At 51.8% G+C, this 21,685-nt stretch overlaps 9 protein-coding genes across 9 annotated transcripts; 5 read left to right on the top strand and 4 right to left on the bottom strand.

Annotated features, from left to right (window-relative positions):
* Positions 1–204: 204 nt before the first annotated feature.
* On the bottom strand, positions 205–1,098 carry NUU61_002602 (calmodulin; the record flags this gene model as incomplete). Its single annotated transcript, XM_056653184.1, has 6 exons — positions 205–239; positions 306–518; positions 573–698; positions 807–822; positions 905–961; positions 1,096–1,098. 6 exons carry the CDS (start codon positions 1,096–1,098, stop codon positions 205–207), a joined length of 450 nt encoding a protein of 149 aa, XP_056514251.1.
* Positions 1,099–2,263: 1,165 nt separating this feature from the next.
* On the top strand, positions 2,264–3,626 carry NUU61_002601 (t-SNARE syntaxin TLG2; the record flags this gene model as incomplete). Its single annotated transcript, XM_056653183.1, has 4 exons — positions 2,264–2,286; positions 2,375–2,907; positions 2,977–3,320; positions 3,387–3,626. The coding sequence occupies 4 exons, from the start codon at positions 2,264–2,266 to the stop codon at positions 3,624–3,626; spliced, it is 1,140 nt and encodes a 379-aa protein (XP_056514250.1).
* Positions 3,627–3,972: 346 nt separating this feature from the next.
* Positions 3,973–5,462, bottom strand: NUU61_002600 (CTD-interacting domain-containing protein; the record flags this gene model as incomplete). The annotated part of the gene is made up of 5 exons (XM_056653182.1): positions 3,973–4,838; positions 4,902–5,043; positions 5,098–5,156; positions 5,207–5,298; positions 5,365–5,462. The coding sequence occupies 5 exons, from the start codon at positions 5,460–5,462 to the stop codon at positions 3,973–3,975; spliced, it is 1,257 nt and encodes a 418-aa protein (XP_056514249.1).
* A 446-nt stretch (positions 5,463–5,908) lies between these two features.
* NUU61_002599 (clathrin light chain CLC1) lies at positions 5,909–6,877 on the top strand (the record flags this gene model as incomplete). The annotated part of the gene is made up of 4 exons (XM_056653181.1): positions 5,909–5,948; positions 6,017–6,255; positions 6,323–6,423; positions 6,526–6,877. The coding sequence occupies 4 exons, from the start codon at positions 5,909–5,911 to the stop codon at positions 6,875–6,877; spliced, it is 732 nt and encodes a 243-aa protein (XP_056514248.1).
* Positions 6,878–7,394: 517 nt separating this feature from the next.
* Positions 7,395–8,900, bottom strand: NUU61_002598 (Hsp90 co-chaperone CDC37; the record flags this gene model as incomplete). The annotated part of the gene is made up of 2 exons (XM_056653180.1): positions 7,395–7,884; positions 7,939–8,900. The coding sequence occupies 2 exons, from the start codon at positions 8,898–8,900 to the stop codon at positions 7,395–7,397; spliced, it is 1,452 nt and encodes a 483-aa protein (XP_056514247.1).
* Positions 8,901–9,354: 454 nt separating this feature from the next.
* Positions 9,355–11,813, top strand: mdr2 (ATP-binding cassette permease mdr2; the record flags this gene model as incomplete). Its single annotated transcript, XM_056653179.1, has 3 exons — positions 9,355–10,572; positions 10,634–11,269; positions 11,331–11,813. 3 exons carry the CDS (start codon positions 9,355–9,357, stop codon positions 11,811–11,813), a joined length of 2,337 nt encoding a protein of 778 aa, XP_056514246.1.
* Positions 11,814–12,233: 420 nt separating this feature from the next.
* NUU61_002596 (nucleoside transmembrane transporter FUN26) lies at positions 12,234–15,885 on the top strand (the record flags this gene model as incomplete). The annotated part of the gene is made up of 5 exons (XM_056653178.1): positions 12,234–12,406; positions 12,500–13,659; positions 14,262–15,409; positions 15,461–15,529; positions 15,760–15,885. 5 exons carry the CDS (start codon positions 12,234–12,236, stop codon positions 15,883–15,885), a joined length of 2,676 nt encoding a protein of 891 aa, XP_056514245.1.
* Positions 15,886–18,632: 2,747 nt separating this feature from the next.
* NUU61_002595 (uncharacterized protein) lies at positions 18,633–18,875 on the bottom strand (the record flags this gene model as incomplete). Its single annotated transcript, XM_056653177.1, has 1 exon — positions 18,633–18,875. One exon carries the CDS (start codon positions 18,873–18,875, stop codon positions 18,633–18,635), a length of 243 nt encoding a protein of 80 aa, XP_056514244.1.
* Positions 18,876–20,165: 1,290 nt separating this feature from the next.
* Positions 20,166–21,428, top strand: NUU61_002594 (uncharacterized protein; the record flags this gene model as incomplete). The annotated part of the gene is made up of 4 exons (XM_056653176.1): positions 20,166–20,414; positions 20,482–20,864; positions 20,931–20,995; positions 21,064–21,428. The coding sequence occupies 4 exons, from the start codon at positions 20,166–20,168 to the stop codon at positions 21,426–21,428; spliced, it is 1,062 nt and encodes a 353-aa protein (XP_056514243.1).
* Between the last annotated feature and the right edge of the window lie 257 nt (positions 21,429–21,685).

Genomic DNA, 21,685 nt, shown 5'->3' with positions numbered 1-21,685 from the left:
TGTTTTCCACCTGCATTTCAAAGTGCACGCTTGATCATGAATCATCCAATCTCTCGCCTAAGGCGAATCGACTACAGAATACCAGCATGGGACACTGAGATGGGAAAGGAAATAATGGAAAAGGCAAGAAGAGAAAGAAAGAAATAGACATCCTCGTTGAAAACAACTTCAGCTAGCATTGACAAACATGGGGAACGCGGGAGATCATTTTTGCATCATGAGCTGGACGAACTCGTTGTCTGCGGATTAGTTAGCATAAAACGGCGACGGATATTTCCCCAGAATATTGGAGTCGTTCCACATACAGTCGATCCGGCCATCACCATCCTGATCCGCCTCGCGGATCATCTCATCCACCTCGTCGTCGGTCAGCTTCTCGCCGATCGAGGTCATGACGTGGCGCAGCTCAGCGGCCGAGATGAAGCCATTGTTGTCGCGGTCAAACACCTTGAACGCCTCCCGGATCTCCTCCTCTGAGTCCGTGTCCTTCATCTTGCGGGCCATCATGGTGAGGAATTCTATCGCACGTCAACCATTTGCCCATCCAGCATTACAATAAGAGACAGCCATACCAGGGAAATCAATGGTGCCGTTGTTGTCGGCATCGACCTCGTTGATCATATCCTGCAGCTCAGACTCGGACGGGTTCTGGCCCAGAGAGCGCATGACGGTGCCCAGCTCCTTGGTGGTGATCTGGCCTAGTAATCGAATGTATGTCTCAGTAAATGGATGGTAAATGGGGTTCTCGAACGCTCGAGGGAGGCACAGATAAACCCGACCGAGCTGTCAGGAGAGATCGCACTAACCATCGCCATCCTTGTCCTGTAGGTCGCAAGAGAGAAAACCATCAGCATGTGTCCCCGGGGCTGCACAGAGCTCAATCGACATGGAGAATGCTACTCACAAACAGGGAGAAGGCCTCCTTGTACTCGGAGACTTGCTCTTCGGTCAGAGAGTCGGCCTGGGCAATGCGATGCGAGGTCAGCAAAAGTGTCCTGGGTTACCAGAATCGGTGCCCCGCAGCGTGGGGAGAGTGTTTCAACCCAACAGGACAGAGGGGCAGAAGGAAGGGGGAGAGCCAGAGGAAAGGAATACCATTGTGAATGGATTTGATGATCAAAAAGTTGAAAAAAGAGCGAGAGAGAATGAGACAATTTGATGATGGTGGGGGGGAAGAGATGAGGGTTAAGGGGAAAAGACGATAGCCTTACCGGCCAATGGTACATAGTACCGTACACAAAAATAGCGTGTCTGGCTAGTACCCAGTCACGCGAAAGGCGGTCACAGTGTACCCGCCCCAGGGCTGAGATTGTCACCTTTTTCAACTGTCCACCAGCGCAGTCTAGAACTCGGTTTGTTGGCAATGAAGGTGGTAATTGCGTCTAGAGAATGGTATTTCGTGTGTAATTTTGTGCATTTTGCGTTTAGATCCTCTCGACCCAGTGTTGGTGCTGTTGGGCTGGTGAATGGATCCCCAAAAGCTTGGTTTCTGCCTAGATACGGCGATTTTCGATGATCGAGTTTGCTATCAGATATGGTTTGGGGGTTTAGTATAGCTGATATTTGATAATCTATGGCTGCAATAGCATCATAAGGCAGATTTGACTTAAATATATATAGAATATCTTTAGTTCCATACTACTATACCAATCAGTCACCAGATACTTACAGTAGTGATTTGATTACCCTTCCAAAGGAATAATCTCACTCATTCTAAACTAAATAACATCCATGAATATGTCCTATCCTATCTGATACTGTACCTATCAAGATATCTATCCTAGCGAGGTTGACAGTAGCTGTCACCAGCCCTACGATGTCCAAATACCGTGAAATCTGCAACAGCTTGATAGCTGCATTGACCTATGCACATCACATTGATCTCGGACTGATCTACCTAGCTCCCCAGAGACCAGAACAGGATCGACCTCAAGATCTACGAGATATCTCCAAGACGTCAACAAGCCACTCGGGACTCGGACAAAGCATGAATCTCAGGTACCCGCCATGACAGAACCAATACACAAAAGCCCCCCCATAGCCATGTGGAGACGGTCGTAAGTTACACATTGAATACCGGGCCCGACGTTGCCCCTTCTTCGAGCTTCTCATGTCACTCCATTCGCAGACGATCGGCTTGCACTCGACTATCAAAGACTCTCGACTTCAAGCTTGCGGCGCTGATAGCTTGAACATGAGTATCGATCCATCCACCATCCACCTATAACCCTTGACCTGCTCCCATTCCTCACGCCCTCTCACAATGTGGCGGGATCGCACCAACCTGTATGCTTGCGCAATGCGCCTCCCATCGAAACCGCTTGGTTGACAAGAGACAAGCTAACACACCTTGCCCTTCTCTCTTATTGTATAGCTACATCTCCTACCGCCAGTCCTTCACCCACCACCCCGCCAAGAAGCCACGTTTCCTCGGACCCTCCAATGGCTTCTCCGACATACCCTCCCAACCCGAAGAAAGCCGGCGGCTGATCTCCGAGCCCGGTGGCCAGGACGAAGATGGGGACATGGTCATTGAGATGGACCTTCTGCCCCCGCGCTGGGTTGACGTGCAGGAGGAGGTGTCGGAGCTGCTGACGGAGATTGCACAAAAGTCGTCCCAGCTCGACAAGCTGCACCAGAAGCATCTGCTGCCTGGGTTTGGTGACGAGGACGTCCGGAAGAAGGAAGAAGGTGTTATCGAGCGGTTTACGCAGGATATCACCCGCGGCTTTCACGATTGCCAGAGGGCTATCCAGCGCATCGAGATGATGGTGCGCGATTCCAAGCAGCAGGGCGGTATCACCGGCGGCGAGGAGACTATGGCCAAGAATATTCAGATCTCGCTTGCCTCGCGTGTCCAGGAGGCGAGTGCGCGCTTCCGCAAGAAGCAAAGCACCTATTTAAGGAGTAAGGACCGGCTTTTTTTCTTTTTTTTGCTTCTGCCCATGCGTTGGGCCAGCTAATCATCTGTCATAGAACTCCGAGATCTTGAAGGCCTTACGACGCCGTTTGACCGCGCACCTACCCCGGTTCAAAACCCATACACGGATCCCTCTCTAATGGAATCGGATGCGGACCGGTCATTCTCACAAACCATGTTGATGCAAACCTCCCAACGAGCGACAGGCCAGAATGACGCCGCAATCGCACAACGAGAACGCGAAATCAACGACATCGCCAAAGGCATTATCGAACTTTCTGACATCTTCCGCGAGCTGCAATCACTGGTCATCGACCAGGGGACTATGCTAGATCGCATCGACTTCAACGTGGAAAGAATGGGCACCGAGGTCAAGGCAGCCGATAAGGAACTGAAAGTGGTATGTTTCTGTACAATCTTCTTCTTCTTCTCCTTTTGAACATATTCTCATATCAATACCCGCCAGGCTACAAACTATCAAAGCCGCACCACCAAACGCAAAGTCATGCTGCTCCTGGCGCTGCTGGTCATCGGCATGGTCATTCTGCTGGTCGTCAAACCCAAGAAACACGGCTCCTCCCCGAAGCCCGAAAACGAATCTTCTAACAACATCCGGTCGGTGCTGGCTTCCATAGACCGGAGGCGGCGTCACTCTCCGAACCACTTTGCGCGAGACCGCTGGATGGATCCTGATATATTTCGATGAAAGCCTCTGCAAAATACCCCATAATAGTTTTAATGTGACCGATAAGCAAGGGCATCTTGGATTCCGTCTGTCTTGTAGAATACGACTATAGATCCTGGTGGATGTGTGAAGTTCGTATCCTGTCCCCTTCGGTGTTCTTATTATCGCTGCATCGGGAACTGCCGTAGACCATGAATAATTACTGAATGATTGAATGACTGGTTGATTGCCGAAAAGTTTCAAATGGTATTCAAACACTTCTAGTCGAAACATGGCTCAAATGGACACGAGAAAAGAACCCGAGGTCTTGGAAGATCCCTTCCGATGAAACTAAGCATTAGATAGGGGAAAACATCATAGGCACCGGCTACGGCTGTTTGCCCTCCTGCGCCAGCAGCTGGGCCACATCATCGTCCAAGTCTCCGCTGGCAAATTGCGAATAGTCTTCCTCGCCGTGCGCGACTTTGCGTCTCTTAGCCCCGGCTCCATTCGTACTGAGGTCGAAGTCGTTGCCGCCGCCCGGCGAGATTGTGGATGGATCCGGTAGAGAGATTCCATTGTCAGGCTGCTCGAGGCCAGGGAGAGTAAAGTTATCCGGAAGCGGCACATGTGCTCCTTCTGTGAACGGCGCGGGTCCGGTCTGCTGCTGTTCTGGCTTCGGGGACCCTACGGGCGTGATGGCCTCGACGGGAGGTGGAGTCAAGGCCTCGACTTGCGGACGGGCGGGCTCCTCACCCTGGCCGCTGTGATCACCATGCGGGCCGCCACTGGGGTCCTCAGTCGAGAGACCTCGCATGATGGCGTCCTCGACCTCGCGCTTCTTGACGTCGGTCTGCGTTTTCTTCTCCGAGAGCTGCGCTGCAAGAGACTCTTCCTTCGACAGCTCAGAGCGGTTGGTCTCCAGCAACTTCTCAAGGCCGTCAATCAACGCACGTCGTGACTTGATCACCTCGGAAACAGAGCTCTCTGCGTTTGCAAGTGTTTTCAATAGCTGACTGAGACGCGCGGCGTGCACTGGAGGAGTGGGTTGTGGGGTTTTGGTGTCGTGCATCTTGTCGTACTCTGTATTGGCGGTTGTCGCCGACGTATTGGTGGTCATGGCAGCTTTCGTGAGGGCAACTTGCAAAGGGACGAGGGGCTGGAGCTCCGAGGGAGTAGACCCCGTTGAGGAGTCCCTGAAGAAAGATCCGCCGAGTGGTTGTTTCTTGGTGGTGGAGCGAGTCTTGTCGATTTCTAAGAAACAAGTCAGGCTTCTAGTTAGCACGTTGTGTGTCGGAACTGGTCAATGCGACATACCATTCACACGAGCTTCCACGGCCTCCAAGATCGGAGCCTCAAAGACATTGCGCTGTCGCCACACTTCAACAACTCGGCGAATCTTCTGCTGAACATCATTCGACGACCCTTTGTAGGCCGCCGCTGTTGCGTCCACGACGATCTGGTCTCTCAATTAGTTTGAATCTAAGCGTCATGCACTTCGATGGGAACTGACCGGCGAGAAGGCAATAAGGAAATCATCTTTCCCTCGGGCTTTGGACTGCTGTGCCACCTCTGTAACTGGGTCAATAGACGAGTAAGAGCTGGGCGAGGGGTATTCGTACCATTGGCCAAATAGACCAAATTAAGACGCTTGGGGGGTGCTGAGTCGCGGATCTTTTGGAGCCAGATCTGCGCAGTCCGCTCAGCGTGTCGCCTGCAAATTGCGACCATGATTAGTAGGGGTTTGGCTCGTTTGTGTCCAAGCTAGGTATTTACTTACCTGTGAAACATAACCCATTGCGCGACAGTAACAATGCTCTCCTGTGTCTCATTCAAAGCTGATAGCTTTGCTTTGACAGCATCATCGGTGTATGCCATAGTGGATGATTCAGGGGCCTATCGCAGTGGCCGGGCAAGTAGCTTTCAAGTGATCAATTGAATTGAAGTTAGGTCGCGGTTGCGACAAGGGTAGATAGGATAGGGCAGTGGTAACTGAGAGCAATTGAAGCCCAACAATGAAATCAAGAAGGGCGCAAGAGATTCAAAAGAACTAAAGAAATGCCTGGCCCACGAAGTCAAACAACGCGTCCAGCCGGGGTTGTGGAGGTGGAGTCGACGCTGGTGAAGCTGATCAGTTGCAACATTGAGCTGCTGACCGCCCCCGCCAGCGGCAGAATCGGGGGCTCCGAGCGCGCTCCGTCAACATCTGTCAACTCCTACTGCTACCACTCTCACTCACCACTTCTCCCTGCCTTATCACTCACACTCGGTCATCATCTCCTTAAAAACTACGAAACATTCTGATACCAACGAATACTTGCACAATGGCTGACCGTTTCCCTTCTCTGGAGGACTTCTCAGAGGGTATGGACAACCCACTTCCACCGTTCTACTCCCCAACTGAGCTACCATAGCTGACAAAACATATCCAGGCCAGACTGGAGTTGCCGAAGGCCAGGATGCCCCCGATGATGATTTCCTGGCCCGTGAGCGCGCTGCTCTCGGAGAAGACGCAAACGAATTCGCTACCCCTCAAGACCACGTTGCCGCCCACGAGAATGTAGATACGGGGGATGACTTGCTGGGTGGAGAAGGCAACGCTGCGTTTGCGGATGAGAGTGGTCAATTCGAATCGTCGTTCCCCTCAATGGAGACACAGGCACAGAACGAGGTACGCATCAGCTCCTGAGTAGACTGACAAACCTGCGACGTACTGATCGATGGCTTTGATCATTTAGAAAGTCGCACCCGGAGGCACAATTACTGGAACTGGCTCCCCATTTCCGCCAAGCGGCTACCCAAGCACTCTGGAGCCCGAAGAAGAGCCCGAGGCTGTCAAGTGAGTTCAATTCCAGTCTCGATCAACGAACCCATGACCTTTCACCTGCGTTGATTCTCTCATGACTTCTTCCTTTGACTGACATATAACTCAATTATCTAGGGAATGGCGTGAGAAGCGAGACTCCGAGATTGCGCGCCGTGCCGAGGTTTCAAACGAGAAGAAAGAGGCTACCACCAAGAAGGCTCGTGAGGACATTGACGACTTCTACGTTTCCTACAACAACAAGGCGGACAAGCACCGTGGCCAGACCCGTTCTGAGGCCGAACAGTTTCTGGCTAACCGCGAGGATACCTCTGCCGGTGGCACGAGCTGGGAGCGCATTGCGAAATTGGTCGATGTGTCCGGCAAAGGTTCCACGGGGGGCGCCAGCGGCTCTGGCAAGGAGCGTTTCCGCGAGTTGTTGATCGACTTGAAAAAGGACCAGGAGGCTCCCGGTGCCAGCGGGATCTAGTTCATTTTCCTCGGTTTCTTCAAGTTGATGGCTGCGGGGGGGTTATTAGCCCAGTGCTGAGGCGGTTTGGAGGATTGCCTGATTCAAAGTCGAGCGCATGCCGCCGGCCTTCTATGGTGCTACCCCGTCATGTCCTTGTCATCCCAAGCACTACTTGTCAATCGCCGTTGCGACGTCTTTTTTTCTCTATTTCATTTCACTCCACGCAGCGCAGTCTTCAGGGGGTTTGTGTAATTTAAGTATTTCAGATTGATAGCATCGTTAATACCAAAGATTCCCAATCTCCCGTTCGCCCGGCTTTATATTTGAATGGAGGTCGCATTGATAGATGGCAATACCAATGCCCAATTGTCTAATAAATACCTGCATTCACCGAATAGTTCGGGAGCAGTCTCGAGGAAATAGCCCATCTAATAGCTTGAGGGGGAGCAGGGTCGGTGATTTCTGACAATAGACGGGAAAATATCGCAATGTATTCATTCATTTTGTCTCATTTCAATCGAAGCGTGGTTGCAGCTCAATCCAGCTCCGTCACGTCACCTCCAGGCTCCCCGACCTCCTGTTTGCCTTCGGCCTCCAACTCCGCCAGCTTCTTCTGGCCTTCGGCCGTAGTAGCATCGACAATACCTTGCTCCAGACTGAGCATACCACCATCGCCCAGCTGCTCGACGACCACCTCTGCCTCTTCAACAGACATCTTGCCCAAGACCTTGTTGACTTCGTCCAGGGATTCAGACTCCAGCGCTTTTTGGAGATCTGCGGGGAAGGTGTCGAAGATCTTGCGCGATTCGACCTCGGTGGGCTCTTCGCTGTTGGCGGCAGGGATGTTGATGGTGATCTTGGTACTCGGGTCCACGGCGTGCAACTGAATTTGCTCCACCCCGGCCGGGTCATTGGACGCGGACTTCTCTTTACTGAGCTCGGCCGCGCGAGACTTGATTCGGTGGTAGGTGTCATTCACATCGTTACTGAACAACGTTGCGGCACGGTGGTCCTTGGTGGTAATCCTGGACAATCAACTGTTAGTTGGATGCTGCACACCGACGATGACATGTACATACCGGGTGAAGAATAACTGGATGCCGTCCCGGCCCAAGGAGCGACAGTATTGCAAGAGCAGGCCCTGGTGGACGCACTGGCGAGCGTAATCCTCCTGGCCCTTCAGCTGGCTGTTGAACGCCTCAACGAGCAAGCCATCCGTCTCCTTCTCGGCAATAATTTGCGGGTGTTCAGAGATGAATTGCTGGTAGGCCCTGTAGTCACCAGGCCTAATGCGGGCAAACTGCTTGCCCAATTCACTAATCTCGACATTGGCAGGGTCATCGTCATCATCCTCGCCGGCCTTCGCTGCCGAGGCCTGATTCACGGCACCAGGGTTCAACAGCTCTGTCGAACTTTCCTGCGCTGAAGCAGCGGCCTTTCCTTTGTCGGTCGACTTGGCAACATGTGAGGTGTTAAACCCATCATGCAATCCATCGCTAGTAATCTTGGTGCCTTCTTCCTTTTCGAGCTGTGCCAGTCTCGCCAGCAATTCCTTCTGCAGGCCCTGCACCTTCTCTTTGTGTCCTCCGACACCCTGGATGTATTCCTTGAAGAGATTGTCTGGCGTGGAGCCCTCGAATTCCTTCTTCACCTGATCCACCAGTGCGCCCATCATCTGCGAGTACTTGGGCTGTTCCTTTTCATGGGTGTGGACTCCCTCCGGGGGAGGCGGGGCTTGGTCCTCGGCGGGGTTGCTTGCGAACTCCATGATAGTCTGGAAGATGAATTCATCGGGAGAGGCAGACGAATCCTCGTGCTTCTTGAGAGACTCAAGGAGCTTATCGATGCGCGACAGCAGCCCATCATTAATGATGCGCTCGTACTTTAGGGTCTTGATGTCATGGCGGCGCTGTTCTCGCTGTTGGTGAATTTGGGACTGCTTGGCTCGGATGAACGACCGCTTATCGACGTTGGGATGAACTTCAATATCCGAATCGTCTGACAGCTCCAGCGCATCCCATTTGCTGTAGTCGAGCACCATTTTGACAGGAGTATAAAATTCGCTCTAGATTCGGCGGGCAGGTGGGGTATATCAGCCGCCACAGGAGGAATGACAGCGATGCGAGGAGTGCAGATTGAGAAGAAAGAGACAGAAATCAAAATAATTTCCCAAGACTTCACAGGAGCCTCAAATCAAGGCAGATCCACCGGAGCCAAAGTGCCACCAAACAAAAACCTTCATCGGCGCAGCTCGATCAGCTTCCATGGGCGGTGGAGCATGGCAGTACCGCTTTGCCGACGGCCGCGGACAACACGGGATCGTCCCATCTGCCGGATTCCTTCCTCGTACCCCCGAGTGAACAGTCGAGACGGTGCTATGGAATGTGCTGCTCGATTGATTTCTACTCGGTGAGATATGGCACTGTCTGATTTGTTCCGGTGACATCCTTTGACTACTTCGATTCTACTAAGAGCTTCTCCGATTCACTTCCGACATGCGCGGTGCCAGACTGCCCGTCTCCTGGGCCCCAGGTTTTGGCCCCAGACAGTTTTCCAACCCGCAAGGCGCCTTTGCTCGCGACCTCATCCCCAGAGCAAATGTGTCTACCATCCGCTCTGGCATAAATCGGTTATACCCAGCCACCTCGGTCCGCTATTCCTCTCATCAGGCGGCCAATGTCCCGCTCTTGGTTCGCTATAACAGCTTCATATATACACGCCCTGCGTCGCCTATTGTTTCTCAAGCCAGGCTGCTGTGTTCAACTTCACGTCTACTGCAAGCAAAGCCCCCATCCCCGCTCCCAAGCGCTCCTGACGCTAGCGGTCAATCGGCTCCCGGGAAAGAGGACGAAGATGTGGACAAAGGATTCGAGTTGTCTGAAAGAGCTGCACAAGCAGCACAGGTTAATCTGCGGGCCAAATTGGCCAAGGATGGCTCGTCGGGGAAGAAGGCCGGATCCTCCGAGATCTGGCGGCTGTTCAAGATTGCACGGCCTGAAACCAAGGCGCTCGGGTTTGCGTTCTTCTTCCTGCTGGTCTCCTCGTCGATTACCATGTCTATTCCCTTCTCGATCGGTAAGATCATGGACACGGCCACGAAAAGTGCAGCTGAAGGAGGCAGTGAACTGTTTGGTTTGAGTCTTCCAATGTTCTACACTGCTTTGGGTGGAGTTCTCCTTGTGGGTGCCGCAGCCAACTATGGTCGCATCATCATCCTCCGAATTGTGGGCGAGCGCATTGTTGCGAGGTTGCGCTCCAAACTTTTCCGGCAAACATTCGTCCAAGACGCCGAGTTCTTCGATGCGAACCGAGTTGGTGATCTGATTTCACGACTTAGCTCTGATACCATCATTGTTGGCAAAAGTATCACACAGAATCTGTCTGATGGCTTACGGGCGGGTGTCAGCGGTGCCGCTGGATTTGGCTTGATGGCATACACAAGTCTGAAGCTCTCCAGCATCTTGGCTTTGCTGCTTCCGCCACTCGGCCTTGGTGCTCTCTTCTACGGTCGGGCTATCAGGAACCTCAGCCGTCAAATTCAGAAGAACCTGGGTTCCCTGACCAAAATTGCCGAGGAACGCTTGGGCAACGTAAAGACCAGCCAGTCCTTCGCAGGCGAAATCCTCGAGGTGAATCGGTACAACAACCAAGTCCGCAAGATTTTCAACCTCGGCAGGAAGGAGTCTTTGATCAGCGCGACTTTCTTCAGCTCGGTAAGTTTAATCCTTTCTGCCTGTATCTGCACTATTGGCAATATCCACTGATTTTCTTCAGACTGGACTGATGGGCAACATGACGATTTTGACGCTGCTCTATGTGGGCGGTGGCATGGTCCAGTCAGGAGCTATCAGTATTGGAGAGTTGACCTCATTTTTGATGTACACTGCCTATGCTGGCTCTAGCATGTTTGGCTTGTCAAGCTTCTACTCGGAGCTGATGAAAGGTGTGGGTGCGGCGAGTCGACTCTTCGAGTTGCAAGACCGCGAGCCCACGATTCATCCCACCAAAGGACTCAAGGTCGAGTCTGCCCGTGGGCCAATCCGTTTCGAGAACGTCTCTTTCAGTTATCCTACTCGCCCTGCCGTGGAAATCTTCCGGGATTTGGATTTTGAGATCCCGCAAGGAACCAATGTTGCAATTGTCGGGCCCTCGGGTGGAGGCAAATCGACCATTGCTTCGATTCTGCTTCGATTCTACAGTCCCACCTCCGGGAAAGTACTGATCAATGGGAAGGATATCAGTGGAATGAATGCCAAGTCTCTGCGGAGAAAGATTGGTGTCGTTTCACAAGAGCCTGTTCTCTTCTCTGGAACGATTGCCGAGAACATTGCCTATGGCCGTCCCGAAGCGACACGCTCGGAGATCATTGCTGCTGCGCGCAAGGCTAACTGCCAATTTATCAGTGATTTCGTAAGTCAACTCATACTTCTAGATGTCTGTCAGTGAATCTCGGCTAACCAAAAATCCCCAGCCGGATGGCCTCGACACTCACGCAGGAGCTCGCGGGGCTCAGCTATCAGGTGGACAGAAACAGCGGATTGCTATTGCCCGCGCCCTGATCAAGGAACCCGATATTTTGATTCTTGACGAAGCCACTTCTGCTCTCGATGCGGAGTCGGAGACCTTGGTCAACAGTGCTTTGGCTGCTTTGCTCCGAGGCAACAACACGACAATCAGCATTGCCCACCGTCTTTCTACCATTAAGCGATCTGACACCATTATTGTACTTAGCCCCGACGGCACAGTCGCCGAACAAGGCTCCTACGAGGAGCTTAGCTCCCGCCCGGACGGCGCTTTCACGAAGCTTATGGAATGGCAGATGAGCGGCGGCGAGTCTACGCCTGCACCTGCGAAGGCAGTGGAGGCCGAGGAGCTCTGGCAGCTTCAGAAGGAGACACAGCCGAACCTAGATGAAGAGGAGGAAGGTAATGACCATACCCGCAAACAGGGGTAGTGGTAACCCCGACGCTGTCTGCTCGAGGTTTGGCCAACTGATTATAGCTCCCTGCCGCGTCTTTTCTTTTCTTTTCTTTTCTTTTTTTTCGCATGCACACTCAGCTCTTTGGGATATTCTCTCTTCTCAGTGGCATTTTCTGCTTTTTATTTCCCGATAGATGGTCGTTGAACTTACTGTCAATTACCGTGTATAAATTTCTACATAATGGACATTCAATTGCCATAGACATTCATGGTGAATCTGCATTTCATAGATCACATTGCTTCTATTAGTAAGGGCCGCGGGATCAGGTCCGGCTGGCTCGTGCTTAATCATCTGAGCTGCGACCTCACTCACAGCTCTCCCATAAACAACCTCTTTTTAAATCTACGGCATCTCATCTTCTCGCCGGAGAAGAACCGGATACCATCAGTGACCATGAACCGTGTGCGCAGTCTCATCGCCCGCCCCGCGGTGTACGAGCCGCTCAACGACTCGACGGAGGACGATGCCGACGAGATGGTACATGCGACGCGCCAGCAAAGGTCTCAGTTCTCGCAATTCGAATATAACATTTTCTTCCTCCTCGGAGTGGCGATGCTATGGGCATGGTAGGTGGTCTCAGCTGCATTGTGGACCCTGCCGCGCAACTGCGGTCGACCGAGTTAGCCATGCGATCTAATGCGCGTGGATCATGACAACAGGAACATGTTCTTGGCCGCGGCACCGTACTTCCACAGCCGGTTTCAATCCGACGACTGGGCAGCCGCCCACTACCAGCCCTCCATCCTCTCGGTGTCGACGGTCACCAATCTTGCGACCGTCAGTATCCTAGCCAAACGGCAGCAGAATGCGTCCTATCCCTGGCGCATCACCCTCTCGCTTCTGATCAACTGCTTCGTTTTCACACTCCTGGCTTTCTCGACGGTTGTATTGAAAGATGCGTCGGTACGTGTGTACTTTGGCTTTCTCATGGTCATGGTGTTTGGGACGAGTTTGGCCACGGGCATTAACCAGAATGGCGTCTTTGCGTACGTGTCGGGCTTCGACCGCGAGGAGTACACACAGGCCATCATGGGTGGTCAGGGAGTTGCCGGGGTGCTGCCATGCGTTGTCCAGATTTTGTCTGTCTTGGCGGTGCCCTCAAAGGACCAGGGTGATCAGAAACGAAGTCCGTCCATGCCGCAGGGATCGTCGTCGGGGTCGGCGTTTATCTATTTCCTTACCTCCACAGGGTTCTCGGTGGCTGCGCTGATGGCTTTTCTTTATTTGGTCCAGCATCGGCCCCACACGAGGCCCAAGTTGACCACCGAGGATGATGAGATCGTCTCGGACAGCTGTGCGCACGACAAGACTGTCGGTCTGTGGACTCTGTTCACCAAACTACGGTTCCTAGCGTTGTCGGTCTTTCTTTGTTTCTTGGTGTCGATGGTTTTCCCCGTCTACACCGCTGAGATTCAGTCTGTCAACGACCCGGCCAAGTCCCGGATCTATGACCAAACAGTGTTTGTTCCACTGGCATTCCTTGTTTGGAACGTGGGGGACTTAGTCGGACGCATGGCCGTGGCGATCCCCTGGCTGTCTCTTGCTCATCGCCCCTCGATGGCCTTTGCCTTGGCTATTGCCCGGGTTGTGTTCATCCCGCTCTATCAGTTGTGCAACATCAACGGTCGAGGGGCCGCAGTACACAGTGACTTCTTCTATCTATTCATCGTGCAGCTGTCCTTTGGTGCCACCAACGGATACTTGGCCTCCAGCTGTATGATGGGTGCCGGCCACTGGGTTTCGGCCGATGAAAGAGAAGCCGCGGGTGGGTTTATGAGCATGGCCCTCGTTGGCGGCTTGGCAGCCGGGAGTCTACTTAGTTTCTTTGTTGCCGGGGGATGATCGTGGCTCCATCTTTTCTAGAAGCACTTTAGCGAATCATGATTGATGAATGTCTTGCATTTATGCGGTGTGCGTTTATTTACTTTTGGTCTGCGCTTTCATCTTTTGTCGGGCGAGGGCCTGCTGTTTGTTCCGAACTTGGCGCGCATGAGTCTCTCGACGATAGACGGATGTCCCCTACAAACTGTGCTTGTTGGCTCCAAGTCTTAAGTATGGGCCCTCTTTATTTCTAGTTCGAGCCGATAGACGACTTCAGACCACCATTTTGAGTCTTATTCCTTGCCGTAGAACCGGTGAAGAGCCACCATCTCCCTCACCCTCTCACTTCACCTGCATCCTCTCACCCTCGTTTTCTTTTCCTAGGGCCTATTCGCATCTCAGAGATTTGGTTTGGATTTGGAACTTGCCACATCCTTCATCTCTGTAATTGAATCCCATCGAGGTCGGTTTGTGGGTTTTTGATCCTGCAACCATGAGGTCTGGCCTGTACCAAGCCCTAACTACCATGTCGTTCTGGGAAATGCTGTCTGGTCTTCTTTTTCTGGTGAGTAAATAATCCAGAAGACGTGCTCGCTTGAGAGTCTCTGGCTCATTTCTGTCTACAACTCCAGGGATTGGTCTACTTGGTGGGCTGGGTGGTCTACACGCTGTATTTCCACCCGCTGAAGCATTATCCTGGCCCCAAACTGGCGGCAATTTCTCCCTTGGTGCATCTACTGTGGGATATCCAGGGTAAACAGCATTCGATCATAAAGGAGCTACACGACAAGTATGGCGATGTTGTCCGCATCGCCCCCAACACGCTCGCGTACCGGGCAGCCCCAGCCTGGAAGGATATCTACGGTCACCGCAAGAAAGGCCAGAGGACCTTTCTCAAGGACCCGTCCCTGTACTCGCCAACGCCTAACGGGGTAAATGCCATCATCACAGCCACGGAACACAACCACTCCCGGATGCGTCGACTGCTAACCCACGCGTTCTCGAACAAGGCTCTTCGCGAGCAAGAAGGGATTCTGCACCGCTACGCCAACCTGCTGATCGAGCGTCTCCAGGACCAGCTGGGAGCGTCCCGCTCGCAGGTGATCGATATGACACGCTGGTTCAACTTCACCACCTTCGACCTGATCGGAGACCTGGCCTTTGGTGAGCCGTTCGACTGTCTCATCAACAGCACCTACCACTGGTGGATCCTGATTATCCTGGACGCCGTCAAAGCCAGCGCCTACCTCAAGATCTTCTGGTTCTACCAGTTTCTGCTGCCGCTGGTGCAGGTCTTGGTTCCGAGGCACTTGCTGCAGAAACGCACGGATAGCTTCGCTCTGAGCGTGGACAAGGTGCGTCGTCGTCTCAAGCGCGGCACGTCTCGCCCGGACTTTACCTCGTACATCTTGAAGCACAGCACCGATGGCAAGGGAATGACGCCGTCCGAGATGGATGCCAATGCGGCAGTTTTTGTGCTGGCCGGAAGTGAGACCACTGCCGCTCTTCTGTCAGGTTGCATGTACTATCTGCTTCGTCACCGGGAGAAATACCGTCGGCTGGTCCAGGAAATCCGCAGTGCTTTTGAGAAAGACGCGGATATCAAGCTATCTTCTATTGCGGAACTCCCGTATCTCAACGCTGTGCTGACCGAAACTCTGCGCATCTATCCTCCTATCCCGGCTATGCTCCCGCGTCTGGTACCGGAGGGAGGCGCGATGATCAATGGCCAATATGTGCCTGGAGGGGTGAGCATATCGCACTCTCAACTCTACAAAAGACTAATCCAAAGAAAATAGGTCTCTGTTGCCATCTCGCTGTACTCAACCTTCCGCTCAGCCACCAACTTCAACGACGCAGACGCCTTCGTCCCTGAGCGTTGGCTGAACGAGCCCGAGTCGAGTCGCTTTGCTACAGACAAGAGAGAAGCCTTCCAGCCCTTCTCCTATGGGCCTCACAATTGTCTTGGGCAGCAGTAAGAACTCCCGAAGCCCCAATGTTTTCACATACATGCATTTAGATCTCCACTGTGCCTGAAAACTAACACTACTCGCATTTCAGCCTTGCAAACGCCGAAATGCGCCTTATTCTCACCAAGCTTCTCTGGAATTTCGATCTCGACATGTCGCCCGCCTCTCTGCACTGGATCAACCAGAACTCCTATTCCCTTTGGAGCCGGCCTGAACTGAAGGTGAAATTGTCTCGCGCTGGAGTGGAGATGTGATATCACTTTTTTTGGGCGATCCACACGTGGATCATGACCGCGACAATCCTTTTTTTCTATCCTTCTTTCTTCCCATTTCTCCTGACTCGTGTCTTGGTGTTTACCTCCCCTTTCGACTCGCGCGTTTGAGGGTATGGTGCATCACTGCTGGGGTTCTTTGGGCAGATGGTAATGTCTAATAGGGGGTGGGCGTGCGTCGTTTGTGCATACAAAAGTCTTCTTTTCACGCTTAGAGTAGACCAAAGACCAAAGTTTTTCTTTTCTTTTCTCCTGCTTTTCTTTTTGTTTCTCTCTTTCTTTTCAAATATGAATTGAATCTATAAGATTTCGGTTCTTCCCAGTCATAACTATAAACCCCCCCCCCCCAAAACAAGAAGCTCCCTACTTTGGTGCCCTGTCTGTCTCCTGCATACGAATTGAATCTTGCGACAAACTACTCGTGTCCAAATCCCCCTATGGTCGGGTCTAGGTGGGTCTTTCCAGCTGCCTTGGGACAGATTTTGTGAGGCCAATCCACCTACGACTTTCCCGACAACGAATATCCCAAGTCATGCATAGCGTGGTTGGTTTTGCCCGATGATTCATGGAGCGTGTGTCTATACTCCGAGGGCTTAGAACTGCCAATGGAAGTGACAAACAATCCATCGTAATCCCTTGCATCCCCGAATACTCTAGAACCATGGGTGATTGACATGCCAGTCTATATATACCTTGGCCCCATTTCTTCCTTGGCGACTGTGGATGGTCTGGCGCGCGAAAGTAGTGTACACGCCAATGAAATGTCTTTCAATACTGATTAGTGGACTATCTGTGCTGAGACGTCCAGTGGAGAGTAGTTATAATCTGCCAAAGCGATCCAAGCGTCGACTTCCCACTTTTGAATAGCGCCGATCTTTCTCTTGGGCTTCCTCGCCCTTCCCGCTCCTTTGAATTCTAAGTAGTGATCAAAGCCCCCCAGTCACGCCATCCGAGCTTTTCGCTGCATGGAGGTCCCCGTGTACTCCGTTTGGGGCCATAATTCGAGGGGCTGTAATCACTAGTCAGGTACAGTAATGTCATAGTAAACCATTGAATATCCAAGTATCGGAACGAGGGTGGCTTAGTGCTGGGCAACTTCTTGTACCTAGATACAAGGAAAGGGACATAGCAGGCTCACATGTCACACAAGAAGAGACGCATAAGCCAATTGTGCTTGAAACTCATGACAGCGACCAGTTAGTAATGTCGTTGATAGAGAAAGCGCGCGTAATCTTGCCCATGACCTACAGTACAAGCCATCGTCTTCAGAATCCGCCAAGAATTTAATAATTCAATTATCTAGTCTTCATCGTCTCCGTTTTCGATACCACTATGTCAACCGCATCGGATCCTTCCCACCGACCCTTCTGTTTTAGAGAAAGTGCCACCATCTCGTGACGAAGATATCATCTCCGTAGTATATGGTATTTAGGCCTTACTCACGGCTATTTCTCAATTACAAGTATCTTTCTTCATACTCCCCCAGACTCTCCATTTTATACTACATAGTAGAGGATACGACCTATGATATCATATTTACTCTTATTCAAGAAGAAACCAATTGAATTACTACTGAAACCCACAAAGTACATATAGGAAGCAGGTAGGAACTAGGTAACTAAATTCTATGATGCGTCATCTTGAAGCCCAACTAAGACTATCAAAGATGTTGCCTGCGCTTAGAACGTCAATAAGATGGCGTAGGACATGAAGCCAACCATAAAAAGCAAAAGGTGAGAGGAGCATGCATGCGGCGTAGGACTTCAAGTTAACTACGAAGTTCACAGTGAGAGGTTTTTCTTAATACTACGCCATTTGAGGCTCAACTTAGGCTCCAGCAGGCAGTGGCAGCGCTTATTGTGTTCCAATATGCATACATAGTTACCACGCTGACCGCCGTTTTCTACTTTTAAAACAAGAGCGACTGCCGATATCCCAAGAGCTTGCTCCCTTATTCACATCCCCGAGAGCCTACTTTCCTCACATCTTGAAAAACTGAGTCTATGGTGGTTCCCATCTACTCCGCCGACAGCACGATCGCTGAATTTTTGCTACTCATGCACCGGTAACCCAGCAACAATGTGACGAGTACACCGAGAGTCTTGTCGGTGGCACCGCAAAGCCTGTGGATGTCCAGGGGTCATTCAGCCACACCGTGACAGCAGGTGAGGATCAGTCTCTCATCATTCAATTCCGAGCTCCAAACTCAGACTTGGACAGGAACATCCTAGACCTAGCACAAAAGATCTACCAACAATTTGTACCTGCACATGCATACCATGGCTGGTTTCGCGAGCTGTTTCCCGTATATGAAATGACTCGAGTCCCCGGAAAGTCTTATGTGTATACCAAACCCCTGGCTCTCTCGTCGGAGACGGGGCCAGCCCACGCTACTAGTGTAGATGACTTGGCAAGGTCTGAAAATTCAGGAATATATCTCCACACACCGGTCTGATCTTGCTGATCCTCTGTTCTTAAATCTCAGATTCTCCGCATTGTCATGGAAAGGGAGAGAACATGCCGATAATTACAACGTCAACCCTGACACACCCAATGCTCTTTACCATGAGTACTGCACGAAACTTGAGACTTTGTCCAATAGCCTCCCAGGTCGTTTCCAAGAGAACCTGCGTGTAGTCCGTGACGGGCTGTCGTTGCTTTTCACAAGCTCGTATCCCTGGACGCTCAACCACGGCGATTTTTCAGGGATGAATGTTTTTGTGGACCCGTCAACGAGTCATATCACGGGGATCATCGACTGGCCCGAGGCGACGGTGGGTCTTTTTGGACTGTCGCTCTAAGGCGTAGAGAATTTCCTGGGTATCATGAATGCGACCGGGTGGCATTATTACTGCAATAGTGAGGCCCTTCGGGCCCGGTGTTGGCAGACCTTCGAAGGCGATGTACGTGAGCTTGTGCCAGATGAGATGATGCATGGGATCCGCATCGCCAGGATGCTTGGTTTGTTCCATCGCTGGGGGTTTGATTGGGGTCGTGGTGGCCAAGAGGTTATAAAGGAAGACGACACCTCTTTTTGGTACCTGGATGCATTCTGTGCGACAGTCGAGTAGATCCTGTCAAATTTCTATAGAAAAAAGAAATCTCAAATCAATGCTGCCCTCGGTGTTCCTCGGCATAGGCGACAAGGTGCTCTCTATCGAAGCGGCAACTAACGCTACCACCGCATGTTCGCGCTCGAGCATGCGATCGTCTCTGAATGCATGTATGAGGAATTTGTCACGTCGTGCCTGGAAGATCAATTGGGTTAATTGATCAATTGGATCTATCAATTAAGCACAGAGATACACATTCCGCCCCTCCCCAACTATTCCAGAAGAACTATAGAAATGCCAAACTCATGACAAATATCACGGAATACCCAACATGGGTAATTCGCCGCTAGATATGCAGGCACAATTTTCCGGGTTTTCCTTAGTGTGCTGCACGGGCAATAATGCGCCTCTCTGGAAATACTGCGGAAATACCGTGAGAGGTATTGGGGAGGTTAGGGTTATCAACCATGAGAGTCACCAATAATGGGTTTGTGGTGCCCACGCGAGTGGCAGTTTCAGTCAATAGCACCGATAAGGCGCAAAAAGAGGAGATTCTAGAGAATCATGAAAATCATTGATTGATTGCCCCCCCCCTTATCGCTTCGATCTAGCCATCAGGGGCGGGTCGTGCGGAATCCTTCCCACTGACATCCGGGACCCAACGGGGAGAATAGCGCTCCTTGGCCTACTGACGGCTTGCAAATCGTTGTAACTCAATTGTCGATTCAGCCCGCGCGTGGCCCTACTATTGTGTCGGGATATGCAATCTGCATTCCTTTGGGGCCGAGTCTCTGACGTCGGGGGCCGACCCTCTCTGGTTCGCAGTGGATATTCCCTGGTTCGACATCAATATGGCCCCCTCTTCTCCGCACGGACCATTTGACCGTTCATCCTGTGAAATCCTGTGGGGAGTTTATGGCCATACCTTATGGCTGCATGCGGCGCTTGTTTCTTCCCTTTTTCTCTCTTTTCCTGCTGTGGGCGATCTAGGAGGCCAGGAATATAATCCTGGAGTCTTAAAAGGTTGTTGGGTCCAATTTGTCATCCTGAAGGATCATCACTTCTTCACTTGTCTATCATTGTTCACATTGTTCATTGATCTATTTGAGAAACATATAGCAGTTCGGTCTCCTTGAAGAATCGGTTCCCTCCCCCCACACATGCCTGTTTGAATCTTCCCCAGATCCACTGCATCTTTCTGGATACACCATGGCAGACAAAAGTGTGGCCGTGAGGGCCGTCTCGGCCACCCTGATGTCGGTGGCCATTGTCACTGTGGCCTTGCGCTGTTATGTGCGGGTACGCCTCATCAAGTCCTTCGGTGCTGACGACTGGACCATGCTCGGTGCCCTGGCTTGCTACATCTTCCTGGCGGCCTGTATGATCGGGGGCAGTCTACATGGAATGGGCAAGCATGCCATAGATCTGGCACCAGCCGAGCAAGTGGTCGCAAGAAAGGTAAGTTGAACAAACTCCAGAACAATAGGAACCCTGGCAAGGACAGCTTCGCTGACTCTCTCACTAGTATTTCTGGTTCTGCGAATTCTCCTACTGCTTCGCTACCGTCGGGTGCAAAGTGTCGGTCTCGCTGTTCTTGATGCGTGTCACGATCCGTCGTCTTCATCGCTGGATTCTAATCTCTGTGATCTTCCTGACGGCCGCCACGGGCCTCGTCCTTTTCTTCGTCCTTGTCTTGCAGTGCTCGCCTCTGAACGCGGCGTGGAATAACCCGACTTCGCCGACATGCATCGATCCCAACATCATTATCGAGGTGCTCTACGTCTACAGTGCCCTCGTGGCACTGTGTGACTTTACCGTGGGAATCCTGCCTGCGTTCCTGGTCTACAACCTGAACATGACGTGGAAGAACAAGGTTGCCGTCACGGGCATTCTGAGTATGGGTTGTGTGTAAGTTTGGATCTTCTTTCTATATGTTGCTGCCAAAGATTATCGTTCAGGAAGCTAACAACTCAGTGCCTCTGTCGCCATTCTTGTCCGCTTCCCTTACGTCAAAACCTTGCGCGAGCCTGACTTTCTCTGTGAGTACCAGAAGCCAAGCAGCCAAGCAGCCATGTCCCACAAAATCCCGCTAATCCACCAACCCCAGACTCCATCGCCGACCTCTCAATCTGGTCCAGTGTCGAAGCAGGCCTAGGAATCGCAGCAGGTAGCCTGGCAACCCTACGCCCCCTATTCCGATGTATGCGCGAGTCGATCGTCGACAAGAACAGCCAGGGCCAACAATGGCCGTCCGACGCCCCAAGCAGCAACCCCCAAGACACCCGGAACCGGCACCGCTTTCCGATTCCAAAGAGGTCATCCCCCAAATCAACCGACTATGACCCCGAAGCCACGCTGGCGGCCAGCGATAACTGGTCCGGGAAGTGCATCTTGACCGAGAGCAATACGCCCAGTGAGCATGATTTCAAGGTCGGGCAGGAATCTGTCATTGAGCTCTCAAGGAAAGATTAGAACAGCCATTGGTAATCTGTCGTCGGTTTGTTCCGTCGATGAATTGAACCAGACAGACTGTCTGAGGAGGAAGAATAGTACTGGAGAGAATATGCCGAAACGCCACATTCATTTCGAGGATTTTGTATATACGCATTTGAACACTAACCGTTATAATTATTTCTTTTTGTACAAGGAGGCTTAACCTCATATCTCAAATCAAATACCCATGCATCAGTGAATCAATGTATCCATATTCTATGTGTAAATGTAATGCC

Source organism: Penicillium alfredii (genome assembly GCF_028826965.1).
Source record: "Penicillium alfredii strain IBT 34128 chromosome Unknown utg000004l_segment0_segment0, whole genome shotgun sequence".
In the NCBI taxonomy this organism is placed as follows: domain Eukaryota; kingdom Fungi; phylum Ascomycota; class Eurotiomycetes; order Eurotiales; family Aspergillaceae; genus Penicillium; species Penicillium alfredii.
The sequence above is the reverse complement of the archived record's forward strand: the minus strand, read 5'-3'. Positions and strand labels throughout refer to the sequence as shown.